At 42.7% G+C, this 15,395-nt stretch overlaps 1 protein-coding gene across 4 annotated transcripts in view; it reads right to left on the reverse strand.

Annotated features, from left to right (window-relative positions):
* Positions 1-3,585: 3,585 nt before the first annotated feature.
* The window catches only part of BRD8 (bromodomain containing 8), a 77,356-nt gene continuing 65,546 nt past the window's right edge, over positions 3,586-15,395 (reverse strand). For 2 of the 4 annotated variants that reach the window (XM_040344369.1, XM_040344368.1), the window contains exons 25-27: positions 13,528-13,596; positions 8,353-8,530; positions 3,587-4,726 (exon numbers count right to left, since the gene is read on the reverse strand). In XM_040344369.1, coding sequence (XP_040200303.1) covers positions 4,682-4,726; positions 8,353-8,530; positions 13,528-13,596 — 292 coding nt within the window. In that variant the 3' untranslated portion in view covers positions 3,587-4,681. Of the gene's footprint in view, positions 4,727-8,352; positions 8,531-13,527; positions 13,597-15,395 lie in introns of all 4 variants that reach the window. The other 2 variants (XM_040344371.1, XM_040344370.1) reach the window with 2 other exon arrangements.

A 15,395-nucleotide genomic window follows, 5' to 3' on the forward strand; every position in this document is an offset into this window, starting at 1 on the left:
GCCGCGGGTTTAACATTGCGCCGATGATAGACTACATCTGTAATGGAGAGCCCGAGCGGAGCAGGTAGTGGCTTTGCGGGGGGGGGGGGGGGGGGGGTTTGCGAGCTGTACCTGAGCCAGTCGGCACATCTGAGACTGGCGCAACGATCCCCTTCTATCACGTCTCAGTCTCGGGCAGCGGCTGTCAGCAGAGAAGCCGCCTCCCCCGCTCCTCCTTTATGTCTATACAGTGCTCTGCATGCAGGAGGAGGGGGAGGCGGCTTCTCTGCTCGGCTGACACCCGCTTTCTGAGACTGATCAGAGCCGTGAGAGAAGGGGATTGTTGCGCCAGTCACAGATGTGCCGACTCGCAACCCCCCCCCCCCCACCGCCCCCCCCAAGCCACTACCTCTGGCTCTCTGTCTGCGGTGTGGGTTCTGAGCCAGGTAGATTATAGGTCTGAATGGGGGGGGGTTGTATTGTAAGAAGGGGGGGGGGGTCTCGGGTCTGTATTGTAAGAAGGGGGGGTCTGTATGGTAGGAAGGGGGGGGGGTCTGTATGGTAGGAAGGGGGGGGGTCTGTATGGTAGGAAGGGGGGGGTCTGTATGGTAGGAAGGGGGGGCTGTATGGTAGGAAGGGGGGTCTGTATGGTAGGAAGGGGGGTCTGTACTGTAGGGGGGTCTGTACTGTAGAGGGGGTCTGTATGGTAGGAAGGGGGGGTCTGTATGGTAGGAAGGGGGGGGTCTGTATGGTAGGAAGGGGGGGTCTGTATGGTAGGAAGGGGGGGTCTGTATTGTAGGAAGGGGGGTCTGTATTGTAGGAAGGGGGGGTCTGTATTGTAGGGGGGGTCTTCACCGTAGCGGGGGTCTGTACTGTAGCGGGGGTCTGTACTGTAGCGGGGGGGAGGGTCTGTATGGTAGGAAGGGGGGGTCTGTATGGTAGGAAGGGGGGTCTGTATTGTAGGAAGGGGGGGTCTTCACCGTAGCAGGGGTCTGTACTGTAGGGGGGTCTGTACTGTAGAGGGGGTCTGTATGGTAGGAAGGGGGGGGTCTGTATTGTAGGAAGGGGGGTCTGTATTGTAGGAAGGGGGGGGTCTTCACCGTAGCAGGGGTCTGTACTGTAGCGGGGGTCTGTACTGTAGCGGGGGGGAGGGTCTGTATGGTAGGAAGGGGGGGTCTGTATGGTAGGAAGGGGGGTCTGTATTGTAGGAAGGGGGGGTCTGTATTGTAGGGGGGGTCTTCACCGTAGCGGGGGTCTGTACTGTAGGGGGGGCCTGTACTATAAAGGGGGTCTTCACTGCAGGTGGGCCTGCACTGTAGCCGGGGCCTGCACTATAGGGAGGGGGTCTGCACTGTAGGGGGGTCTGTGTAACATGTAGGGGGCCCAGAACTGTTAAGGGGGGGTGTCTGTGTAACATACAGGCATCTAGAGGTGCAGGGTGCTGTGTAATGTAAAGGGGTCCAGAGGTGCACGGGCTGTGTAATGTAAAGGGGTCCAGAGGTGCAGGGGCTGTGTAATGTAAAGGGGTCCAGAGGTGCAGGGTGCAGTGTAATGTACAGGGGTCCATAGGTGAAGGGTGCTGTGTAATGTAAAGGGGTCCAGAGTGCTGTGTAATGTAAAGGGGTCCAGAGGTGCAGTGTAGTGTAAAGGGGTGCTGTGTAATGTAAAGGGTCCAGGGGTACAAGGGCTTTGTAATGTAAAGGGGTCCAGAGGTGCAGGGTGCTGTGTAATGTAAAGGGGTCCAGAGGTACAGGGTGCTGTGTAATGTAAAGGGGTCCAGAGGTACAAGGGCTGTGTAATGTAAAGGGGTCCAGAGGTGCAGGATGCAGTTTAATGTAAAGGGGTCCAGAGTGCTGTGTAATGTAAAGGGGTCCAGAGGTGCAGTGTAGTGTAAAGGGGTGCTGTGTAATGTAAAGGGTCCAGGGGTACAAGGGCTTTGTAATGTAAAGGGGTCCAGAGGTGCAGGGTGCTGTGTAATGTAAAGGGGTCCAGAGGTACAGGGTGCTGTGTAATGTAAAGGGGTCCAGAGGTACAAGGGCTGTGTAATGTAAAGGGGTCCAGAGGTGCAGGATGCAGTTTAATGTAAAGGGGTCCAGAGTGCTGTGTAATGTAAAGGGGTCCAGAGGTACAAGGGCTGTGTAATGTAATATTGCTGTTAATATTTATTTTTTGTAACTTCATTCTGCATAAAACATTTAACAATGTAATTTCATGAGATCGTTTATGAGGGTGTGTTTAGGGGCGGGGGAAGGGGTTGGGTGGGGCAACTGGTGGCGAGTAACTTTCAAGGCCTGGCTAGTGGCTCGTGACTTCAAATTTTGAGCCCTGATAAAAGGCAATCGGAATTCCTGGATGTGCAGCCATTTCTTTTCTAACAAGGCCATAACAGCTGTTAAAGGGGTTGTAAAGGTAATTCCCCCCCCCCTAAATAGCTTCCTTTACCTTAGTGCAGTCCTCCTTCACTTACCTCATCCTTTCATTTTGCTTTTAAATGTCCTTATTTCTTCTGAAAAATGCTCACTTCCTGTTCTTCTGTCTGTAACTACATGCAGTAATGCTAAGGCTTTCTCCCTGGTGTGGATAAAGACTTTTGAGGGGGGAGGGGGCGAGCAGGCAAGTCAGGACACTCTCTACTTTGCAGATATAGAAAGGAGCTGTGTGTTAGTGGGCGGTCTGACACTCCTGCTAGCCCCCTCCCCCCTCAAGAGGCTTTCTCCACACCAGGAAGAAAGCCTCGCATTATGGTGTATAGTTACAGACAGAATAACAGGAAGTGAGGATTTCTCAGAAGAAATAAGGACATTTAAAAGCAAAATCGAAGGATGAGGTAAGTGAAGGAGGACTGCACTAAGGTAAAGGAAGCTATTTAGGGAAAAACATTTTTTCCTTTACAACCCTTTTAACCCTGACAGAGGATTTACCATTTTTCCACTTTAAAAAAACAAATCAAAACTAATAAAAAGCTTTGTCTAGGGTGCTAAATGCACTAAATGAATACATCCAGCATGTTATGGAATGGCCTGCCCAAAGTTGAAACCGTGTTTAGATATTTTGGCACTCCCAGCCTGCTTTGAATTCTGGAACATCTGTCTGGGGATAACATAAGACTTTATGGCTGCAATCACAATGCTATTGACGTGAACCACTTTAAAACCACTCTCCCCCATTTTTAGTAATATTATTTATTTTTACTACATAATTTCCGTTATGATATACAGTCATATCCTTCGATCTGACCCTAATGGGCCTTTTTTAATTAGTTCCACTGATGTGATAATATGATATTTTTTTTTTTTTTTTTTATTATTATTATTATTATTATTTTTTTTTTAATGATTTCTTCTGTTCTGTGGATATTGTTGATCCACTCCATTTTATGTACTATCTGTTTTGATATGTTTACACATGTGTATTGCCTTATTATATTATACTTTTTCTGAAATACCAATAAAATATTTAAACAAAAAAAAACACTGCACCCATTTAGTTGGAATCAATAACTTTGTTTCGGTTAGCAATGTTTTAACAAATAACAAACTTTGAAAATGAATTCTAAATTACAGCCCTTAATCTTTTTCTAATAAATATCAAATAACACAAAGATCAAATAAAATGTCTAGGGCTTCATTCACATTTATGTGTACATTCTGTGCATTGATGAGTGATATACTATAGAAGCCCATTAATTTGAATGAAACCTAAAGCCTAAGTCTAGGTTTCAAACAAATTATTTAAAATATCAGGAAACCTAGACTTAGGCTTTAGGTTCCAGTCAATGTCCAGTTTTGGATATTTTTTTTTACTTTCAGGCAGAGCATGAAATAGCTGAAATTGTTCTCAAATTTCTTTTCCGTTTGTGAACAAAATCGAGTGGGGATGAATGCTTCTCAGCCATTCAGAGGAAGCCTTGTATTTTTATGAATGAATACAAATCTTCCTCTACTTGCCCAAGATGGAGAGGCGGGCGGATGATGTCACAATCTTCACTTCAGCCAATCGGAGAAAGCCTTGAATTCATTCATAAAAATACAAGGCTTCCTCTGAATGGCTGAGAAGCACTCAGCCCTGTTTGATCCTGTACCGGCAGCAGAGGGGAAATCTCCGTACTTCTGCAGTAACACAGCACTGCAAATTGTGTGTGGCTGTATCTACCACAATATTTTACAGTGCTGAGGGTGGCCACACAACTTCGTTATGGAAATAGTTTGTTTGGTCCAGACTAACCCTAATATTAACTATTTAAAATGTCAGGAAACATGGACTTCAGCTTTAAAGAACCTCAAGACAGAAACACTTTTAGCTGGTGCAGCTCACTACTGTACAACACACAGTGCATTTTTCTGAAGTGTAGGAGATTACTTTATACTGTGTATAAGTGTGTTGTAAATGCCTGAATGAATGACAACACATGTACTGTATACAGTGTATTGTGGTGAACATGTGTTAGGTGTGAATACAGCCTAATACAAATACATACATGAGCATCTAACTCGCGGTGCAGCCCTCAGTGTATATACAATTGATTGTTTACAGAAAATAGGTAGAACATTAACAATGTTGTAACTGTGTGAACTGACATTCAATATCTACAGCAGAAACTCTGGATAGAAGCAGAATTCAGCTCAGATTAGTTATATTTCGGTTGAAGAATTCAGAATTATGCATGAAAGAGAATTGAAAAATATGGTTTCTCAATCCATTGTCAGTTGCTTGTCTTATATCTTTGGTATATCTGCAGATTTAGAACCTGTAACACAAATAAGCAAAAAGGAACAATTGGTTAGATGAGAGACACACTTCTACAACTGCAATATTGCATTCTGCTAAACTGCCCATCTCCCACAATTACAATATGACTTCTTGAAACAGAAGGTATTTACGTGTCATCACTTCTAGCACAAATCCCAAAAAGGAAGGGTCCATTCCTTGTGCATTGAAGCACAAGGTCCGAGGCGAGTCCGGAATATGGGTACGCCCTTGACATCCTCCTGTTCAGTGCAGAGCTGCTGGTTCTGCATTGTACACAATGAAGTTAGCTGCGACCAGCTGCAAACAGATGAAGAAGCTTGTGGGAGTAAGGAATTAGGTAATATTTCATTTGTTTCCCTTCTCCTATAGCCAAATTAGCATTCAACTTATGCAGTATGGGGAACTCCATAGTTCAGAGTGGGCTTGGGGTATACTCAACAATGACAGCTAGTCATCTCTGGCCCAAACAAAACCAAAAATCCTCACCTCTAAAGCACTGCAAAATACAGTGGGCCAGATCCACAGACGAAGTACGCCGGCGTATCTACTGATACGCCGGCGTACTTTCAAATTTCCTGCGTCGTATCTTTAGTTTGAATCCTAAAACCAAGATACGACGGCTTCTGGCTTCGATCCGACAGGCGTACGGCTTCGTACGCCTTCGGATCGTAGGTGTAATACTTTGGCGTCCGCTGGGTGGATTTCGCGTCGTTTTCCGCGTCGGGTATGCAAATTAGCGAATTACAACGATCCACGAACGTACGTGCGGCCGTCGCATTTTCTAACGTCGTCTGTAGTCGGCTTTTTCCAGCGTATAGTTAAAGCTGGTATTTTGCAGCATATAGATAGAATTGCCATGTTAAGTATGGCCGTCGTTCCCGCGTCAAAATTTGAATTTTTTTTTTTTTGCGTAGGTCGTCCGTGAATAGGGATGGACGTAACTCACGTCTAAGTTAAAAAAATGACGTCCTAGCGACGTCATTTAGCGCAATGCACGTTGGGAAATTTCGGGACGACGCATGCGCAGTTCATTCGGCGCGGGGACGCGCTTCATTTAAATGAAACCCGCCCCCAACCCGCCCAGTTTTAAATCCGCCGCCAGAAATACACTACGCCGCCGTAACTTACGGCGCAAAATCTTTGTGGATTTGAAAGTACGCCAGGTAAGGTACGGCGGCGTAGTGTATCTCTGATACGCTGCACCGATCTACATGTATGTGGATCTGGCCCAGTGTGCTTTCTTAACCACTTGGGTACTAGCCTGTATACGCCCCTTCATTATGAGGCCATTTTTTTTCCCAATGATAATTTCACTGAAAATTACTTATTCATACCAAACTGTATCCAAATTAACTTTTTATCATTTTTTCAAATAGAACTTTCATCTGTTGGTATTTAACCACTGCATTTTTTTTACTATATTAAGAAAGAAACGCCAAAAATGTGGGATTGCTTTCATATACCTGTCTTTCCTTACTTTAATCAAAATGACCTTAAGGCTGGGTTCACATCTCTGTGCGGAGCGGCTCACAGCAGGGAGTCCGGTTCGTCCCTGTTGTGTTGTGTTGTGTTGTTGTGGGATTTTCCCAGGACACGTGACTCAAAAACCGCATAAAAAAATGCAACACAGGCACATTTAATGCATTTCAGTGAGAGGTGTGTTTTTGGTACGTTTGGATTTTTTACATGGCAACGGAAGCCCAACAGACCAGTGTGAAGACATACATAACATTTTAAGGAATGCATTTTTTTCAGCTTTTCTTGAGCTTTTCTCACTTCAAAAACTGCTCAATGTGAAAGCAGTCTTACTCCATTGTAAATGGGCTGAACGTTTGTGAAAACTGGCAGTGTTTACATTTGTGATGCTGCCATTGATTTATAAAGATCACAAGATACAGAGTATCACTCTGGTTCTGTACATTGTGATCTGAACTGTCCAATTATAGCTTGATCACAGGCACATTGCCCGCCTGTGTGTGTTTTCTGTTATAGCTTTTAGAAACCGTGATACTGAGGTGGTTATTAAAGAAAACCTGTTATGACAGAAGTATCTATGCTGCTATTGCTAATTTATCTTCCTGAAAAACACTATCACCCTTTTTGTCAAATTGATGCTTTGACTTCAATTCTTTGTCACTGACCCAGAAAAAAGGGCTATTTGTTGCATGGTTGCAGCAGATCAGTAAATCAGAAATGACCGAAGCCAGAGACAGCTAGACAACCACAATTTTCAGGAGTTATGCCGCGTACACACGACAGTTTTTCATGACGAGAAAAATTCAATTTTTTAAATTAGTCGTTAAAAACTATCGTGTGTAGGCTCCAGAGCATTTTTCTCGACGAGAAAAATGAGCATTAAAAATTTAGGGCCAGATCCTCAAAAGGGATACGCCGGCGTATCTACTGATACGCCGTCGTATCCCTGTTTCTATCTTTGGAACTGATCCACAGAATCAGTTTCCAAAAGATAGGCAGAAGATCCGACATGTGTAAGGGACTTACACTGCCGGATCTTAGGATGCAGTACCGCGGCCGCCGCTGGGGGCATTTTGAGTCGTAATGCTGCTTCGGGTATGCAAATTAGCACTTACGGAGATCCACGAAGCTTTCCTTTTTTCTCCGTAAGTATTAAGTTGCATGTGTAAAATTAGGGCTGCTTTTACAAAGTGTAAACTGTTTACACCTTGTAAAAGTAGACCCTTCTTACCCGCGACGCTGTTATTTTTATTTATTTTTTAAAAAAATTCCCGCCGTATCTTTTTTTTTTTCCCGACGCAACTTTTTTGACCCGGCGCGATTTCCGAAGCTCGGCGTAACGTAATTTCGCGCTATGGAAAATGACGTCACGAGCATGCGCAGTACGTCCGGCACGGGAGCGCGCCTAATTTAAATGGGACTCGCCCCCATTTGAATAGGAACGCCTTGCGCCGGCGGAATTTAAGTTACACACCCGAAAATTTCTAGGTAAGTGCTTTGTGGAAGGTAGGTAGAAATTTTCCGGCAGTGTAACTTAAATGGGAAAAGATACGTTACGGCGGCTGGCTGTGGATCTGGCCCTTAGAACTTGTTGTTTTTCAAGTCGTTGTTTTTCTCGTGTAGAGGCTTTAACAACGGGTGAAAAAACACGCATTCTCAGAAGCAAGTTAGTTATGAGAAGGGAAATTTGCATAATCAGCCCAAAGGGTGGCGCCATTCGAATGGAACTTCCACTTTATAGTGCCGTTGTATGTGTTGTACGTCACCACGCTTTGCTCAAGCATTTTTTATCACGAACGTGTGTATGCAAGGCAGGCTTGAGAGCAATCATGTCGAGAAAAACGTTGTTTTTTTCCATGGCATGAAAAACGGTCTTGTGTACGCAGCATAAGCCTACAATAATAGCATACTTCTTAAAATTATATTATAACAGGTATTCTTTAAAGGGGTTGTAAAGGTAAAATGTTTTTTCACCTTAATGCATTTTCAGTTTTAGGTTTAATACTGCTTTCATTTGTAGTTTGTACATTTCCAACTTGCAGTTAGCTATTTTAATATATACACTCATCAGTAGAATGCAATAAGCATACGTCATAAATTAAAACTTTTGTGTGGGACCAGCAAACTACAACTATTTTATCAGCCTACCTGTAGAATCTCCAGCACATCCCTTTGCATCTCCAATGTTTTTTGGTGTAGTGTGTATTGTACATTATTGTACATGATGCAGTTCTGAAGCATTAGCAAGACATCTCTCTGGAATTCTGCTTTTGTCCTAATTAATCCTTGCGATAAACGACGTTTTATTGTTTTGAGGTCCATAGGCCTAGAATTTTGTCAACATATACATTTATATTTGGACAATAACAGTACACTACTCATATAATTAGTGTTTTCAGCCTAAGGTGTAAAACTAAAGAAGGCACAGTGATCAACTACTCGTAGGCTATATAGGTAAGGGGAACCCAACCATCAAATCTTTATTTACCAGCTGTGTTATTTACCAACTCAGATTACCGATATATTCTGTAAAATTTAAAACAAAATGTCACTTTTCCTTCATATCTATTTGTCTCATAAAGTATATGCTTGTTATGCCCTGTACACACGATCGGTCAATCCGATGAGAACAGTCTGATGGATTTTTCCATCAGTTAACCGATGAAGCTGACTGATGGTCAGTCGTGCCTACACACCATCGGTTAAAAAAACGATTGTGTCAGAACGCGGTCACGTAAACCACGTACGACGGCACTATAAAGGGGAAGTTCAAATCCAATGGTGCCACCCTTGGGGCTGCTTTTGCTGATTCCGTGTTACCGCGTGTTAGTAAAAGTGGTTAGAGCTGATTCGCGCTTTTCTGTCTGTTACAGCGTGATGAATGTGCTATCTCCATAACGAACGCTAGTTTTACCAGAACGAGCGCTCCCGTCCCCTAATTTAGTCTGAGCATGCGTGGATTTTCAACCGTGCCTACAAACGATCGTTTTTTTTTTCTATCGGTAAGGTATCCATCGGTTAATTTTAAAACATTTTTTAACTGATGGATAAATAACACGATCGGTTTGGTCTGATGAAAAGGGTGCATCAGACCGTTCTCATCGGTTTGAACAATCGTGTGTACGCGGCATTAGCCTCTAGTACACTTATCAGGACTGTAAATATATTATGAAAAATAACTAAATGGGGTGGATAGATTCCTGCTTTAACCACTTGCCGACCGCGCTATAGCAAAAATACTGCTACAGCGCGGTCGAGTTACTGTGACAGGACGTCCCTGGGACGTCCTCGTGCACTTCCGCGTTTGCGCGTCCCCTGGGGCGCGCTCGCGGAAGTGTCCGTGCTCGCCGGGTCTAGAAGACCCGGCGCATCACGGATCACGGTAAATTGCCGCGAATCGCGGCTGTTTACCACGTGATCGCTCCGTCAAATGACGGAGCGATCACTTGTAAACAAACCGGCGTCATTTGATGACGCCGGTTCCTCCCTCTCCTCTCTGTACCGTTCGGTACAGTGCGAGAGGAGAGGAGAGAGGGGGGGGAGCGCGGGGTGTCAGCAGTGCTGTGGCTGGATCTGTGACAACTGCAGTCACAGATCCAGCCATCCCTCCCAGCTCAGCTATCCCTGCCCAATACATACAATACTCTGCCATACCCCGTTACTCTGCCATACCCCGTTACTCTGCCATACCCCGTTACTCTGCCATACCCCGTTACTCTGCCATACCCCGTTACTCTGCCATACCCCGTTACTCTGCCATACCCCGATACCCTGCCATACCCCGATACCCTGCCATACCCCGATACCCTGCCATACCCCGATACTCTGCCATACCCCGATACTCTGCCATACCCCGATACTCTGCCATACCCCGATACTCTGCCATACCCCGATACTCTGCCATACCTCGATACTCTGCAATACCCCGATGCTCTGCAATACCCTGCGCAATACTCTGCAATACCCCAATACCCTGCGCGATACTCTGCAATACCCCAATACTCTGCAATACCCCCAATACCCAAATACTCTGCAATACCCCCAATACCCAAATACTCTGCAATACCCGCAATACCCCAATACTCCGCAATACCCCAATACTCCCCAATACCCCAATACTCCGCAATACCCCAATACTCCGCAATACCCCAATACCCAAATACTCCGCAATACCCCAATACTCCGCATATATAATGTTTTGGGGTTCTATGTAATTTTCTAGCAAATAAATTGTGATTTTTCCATGTAGGAGAGAAATGTCAGAATTGGCCTGGGTGCTCCAGAACGCCTGATGGCGCTCCCTGCATGTTGGGCCTCTGTATGTGGCCACGCCGTGTAAAAGTTGCACACATGGGGTATCGCCATACTCGGGAGGAATAGCAGAATGTGTTTTGGGGTGTCATTCGTGGTATGCATATGCTGTGTGTGAGAAATAACCTGCGAATATGACAGAAACAAGTTTTTTTTTTTTGTTTTTTACAGAATTTTCGGTCGTTTTTCTTTTATAGCGCAAAAAATAAAAAACCCAGAGGTGATCTAATACCACCAAAATAAAGCTCTATTTGTGTGAAAAAAAGGACACAAATTTCAAATGGGTACAATGTCGTATGACGGAGTAATTGTCATTCAAATTGTGAGAGCACCGAAAGCTGAAAATTGGTCTGGTCAGGAAGGGGGTTTAAGTGCCCAGTGGTCAAGAGGTTAAATACAAGACTACTAGTTGTTGGAAGTGGCTGTTATCACACACACAACAGAGTTGTAGGAAAAATTGGCATTCATTATGGGAAAAAAAAAGATGAAAGTTCTTTTTCACTTAAAGCGGGAGTTCACCCGAAATTTTTTTTTAACATTAGATTGGGCCTAATTAAGGGAAGCAGAATCGGGTGTTTTGGTTAAAATCAATGCAGTACTTACCTTTTTTGAGATAGATGTTCTCCCGCCGCTTCCGGGTATGGTCTTCGGGACTGGGCGTTCCTATTTGATTGACAGCCTTCTGACGGTCGCATACAGCGCGTCATGAGTTGCCGAACTTTGGTGCGGCGCTATACGGCACCTGCGCACCGACATTTGGCTACTTTCAGAAACCGGTGACGCGCTGTATGCGACGGTCGGAAGGCTGTCAATCAAGTAGGAACGCCCAGTTGTATATGGCCTAGACATGTGTGCTTTGTTCCAATTCGAAATTTGGACACATTTTTTGTTATTTGGAAATTCGGATGTATCTGAATTTCCGAATTACAATAGTAATGAATTTAAACAAATGTTAAATAACAAAACAAAATTTGGGCAAAATTTGAATCGAAATTGAATCAAATTTTAAATTAAATTACAATAATGGAATACAATAGAATATAAAAGAAAGGAATACATAGAACAGAATGGAGCAAAACAGAATATAATATAAAATAATAGAGTGGAATCAAATATGATAGAAAATAAAGGAATAGAAAAGAAAAGAATATAAAATAAAACAGAATAGAGTAAAACAGAATAGAAGAGAAAATAAAAAAATTGAATAAAATAGAATAGAAAATAGGGGAACAGAAAAGAGTAGAATAGAAAATAAAAGAATAACATACAATAGAATAGAAAATAATAAAATAGAATAGAATGAAGTAGAATAGAAAAAACAATACAATACAATAAAATAGAATATAACCGTCTTCTGAAATTAGAATTCCAAACTGAATAGATTGGAATAGAATAGAAAAAATAAGAATAGAATAGAAAAACTATAGAATAGAATAGAGTAAAATTGAATATAACCATCTTCCAAAATTCTAATTTAAAAATAAATAAATGTGAATTCTAATAGAATAGATTAGTATAAAAAATAATAGAATAGAATTAGAAAAAAACTAAAGAATAGAATAAAGAAGAATATAACCATCTTCCAAAAATGTTAATTTAATACATTTGAATAGAATAGAAAAAAAGAGAATAGAACAAAATAGAAAGAATATAACGGTCTTCCAAAATTGGAATAGAAAAGAAGATAATAGAAAATAATTGAATAGAAAAACCAATACAATGGAATAAAAAATAAAAAAAAGGGGGAAGAATATAACCACCTTCTGAAATTCAAATTTCAAATAGAATAAATTTGACATTGAATGCCAAATTAAAAATTTAATTTGAAAACCAATAAATGAAACAAATTCCAAAAACGGATTTAACTAGACAAAATTATTTAAATAACAAATAAAAACAAAACTAATATGGCCCGTACAGAATAATTTTACTTTTGTTCATAGTGTGATTTATGGTTCAATAAAGAATTCATATTCCTAAATTGTACTTTAAGCAACCAATTATAGTTCACTCTGATAAAGTCACAAAAAAACAGAATTGGTTTTGATTAGTTGCTATGGGTTACTGCACTTAAAAATTACCAATTAAGAATAAGGGGCCAGATTCACAGACTAAGTACGCCGGAGTATCTGCTGATACTCCGGCGTATTTTCAAATTTGCCGCGTCGTATCTTAATTTGTAATTCACAAACAAGATACGACGGCATTTGGGTAAGATCCGACAGGCGTACGGCTTTGTACGCCTTCAGATCTTAGGATGCAATAATTCGGCCGGCGCTGGGTGGAGTTCGCGTAGTTTTCCAGCGTCGGGTATGCAAATTAGCTTTTACGGCGATCCGCGAAGGTACGCGCGTTCGTTACGTCGTCGCTAGTCGTCTTTTCACGTCGCAAAGTTACGGCTGCTATTGAGGTGGTGTAACAATAGACAGCCCATGTTAAAGTATGGCCGTCATTCCCGCGTCGAATTTCAAATTTTTTTTTTTTGTGTAAGTCGTCCGGGAATACGAAAGTGCGTTACGCACGTCGCCATTCAAAACATTACGTCGGGGCGACGTTATTTCGCGCAAAGCACGGCGGGAAATTTCAAAACGGAGCATGCGCAGTACGTTCGGCGCGGGAACGCGCCTAATTTAAATGGTACACGCCCCATTTGAATTAGGCGGGCTTGCGCCGGACGGCTTTACGTTACACCGCCGTAAGTTTACACGCAAGTGCTTGGTGAATCAGGCACTTGCGCTGAAAACTTGCGGCGGTGTAACGTAGAGACGATACGTTACGCCGCCGCAGATATCTGTGAATCTGGCCCAAGGACTCTTTGATAGGTTGCTTTGCCTTTAAACATTTTTAACCTATGTCCCTATGCTTTTTATTGGACATTTCAGTATGAAGAAAAGTTGCCTTCCGTCAGGACTATGGACTAGATTTACTGACCTTCTAAAGGCTCTTGAAATGTATAATTGTATACAAGCTTTAAGATGATGCTTAATGATATAAAGTTGTTACTGAACTGACCGCTTAACTATCTCTGTATATCCTGGAGCCTGTCCTTCTCTCACTGGCTTCAAGAATGGTCCTGCATATCTGCAATAAAATTAAAACGTGCCTTGGAAGTTAGCAAATAAGCAAAACGACTGACCACTATGGACAAGTTAAAAACGACCTATTTTAGTGGTATGACTGCAATATCTCTACTCCTCTATGTGGCTTTCTACATTTCCTGCCTCAACTGTATTTTGGCTGTGTTGGCTTTGCTTACCCAATTATAAAGCTGTATGGGGAAAGGTTGCGGAAGGTCAGTGCTGAATTTTCTGTGTATGATACTGTATACAGTGCAATCCGGAAAGTATTCACAGCGCTTCACTTTTTCCACATTTTGTTATGTTCCAAAATGGATTCAATTCATTATTTTCCTCAAAATTCTACAAACAATACCCCATCATAATGACAATGTGAAAGAAGTTTTTTGAAATCTTTGCAAATGTATTAAAAATAAAAAACAAGAAAAAAATCACATGTACATAAGTATTCACAGCCTTTGCTCAATACTTTAACGCACCTTTGGCACCAATTACAGCCTCAAATCTTTTTGAGTATGATGCTACAAGCTTGGCACACCTATTTTTGGGCAGTTTCTCCCATTTTTCTTTGCAGGACCTCTCCAGCTCCATCAAGTTGGATGGGAAGCATCAGTGAACAGCCATTTTCAGATCTCTCCAGAGATGTTCAATCGGTTTCAAGTCAGGGCTCTGTGTCTGCTTTCCCCCCTTCTTCACTCTGATCCTTTTCTGTCTGCCCCCCCCCCCCCCTTCGTCCATTTCCCTGGTTTCCCCTCTCTTTCCTGAAGTACCCCCCCTGGTGGGCTACCTGCTTTTAATGTACCTGAATGACCCTATTGTAAATAATTGATAATGAGTGCCTTTGGAATCTTAGCTTAAATGTTTTGCTTGATTTTCGCATACACTTCTGTGAATCCTGCTATTTAGAATAATGTAATGTGTACCACTTTTTACTTTTATTGTTTTATGTTGATAAATAAAAACATATCTGTTAAAAAAAAAAAGTCAGGGCTCTGGCTGGACCACTCAAGGACATTCACCGAGTTGTCCTGTAGTCACTCCCTTGTTATCTTGGCTGTGTGCTTAGGGTCGTTGTCTTGTTGGAAGATAAACCTTCCCAGTCTGAGGTTCAGAAAGCTCTGGAGCAGGTTTTCATCAGGGATGTTTTGTACATTGCTGCATTCATCTTTCCCTCAATCCTGACTAGTCTCCCAGTTCCTGCAGCTGAAAAAGATCCCCAAAGCACCATGTTGCCACCACCACACTTCACTGTAGGGATGGTATTGGTCAGGTGATAAGCGGTGCCTGGTTTCCTCCAAACATGACGCTTTCCATTCAGGCCAAAGAGTTCAATCTTTGTTTCATCAGACAAGAGAATTTTGTTTCTGGTGGTCTGAGAGTCTTTCAGGTGCCTTTTTGCAAACGCCAGGCAGTCTGTCATGTGCCTTTTATAAAAATATTTATATAAAAATTGTATTTTCATATTTATGTATATTTATTATACACCTTTGACACTCAAAAAATAGGTCATACAAATTTTCCTATTTCACTAGCGCCCCCTATCATTCATCTTCTCCCCCGATCGCTCAGCTTGCCCGGGCAGCCCACTCTAGGAAGAGTCCTGGTGGTTCCAAACTTTTCCCATTTATGAATGATGGAGGCCACTGTGCTCATTGGGACCTTCAATGCTACAGGGATGTTACTGTACCCTTCCCCAGATCTATGCCTCAATACAATGCTGTCTCGGAGGTCTACAGACAATTATTTGGACTTTATGGCCTGGTGCTGCGACATGCACTGTTAACTGTGGGACCTTATATAGAC

Source organism: Rana temporaria, chromosome 3 (assembly GCF_905171775.1).
Source record: "Rana temporaria chromosome 3, aRanTem1.1, whole genome shotgun sequence".
In the NCBI taxonomy this organism is placed as follows: Eukaryota; Metazoa; Chordata; class Amphibia; order Anura; family Ranidae; genus Rana; species Rana temporaria.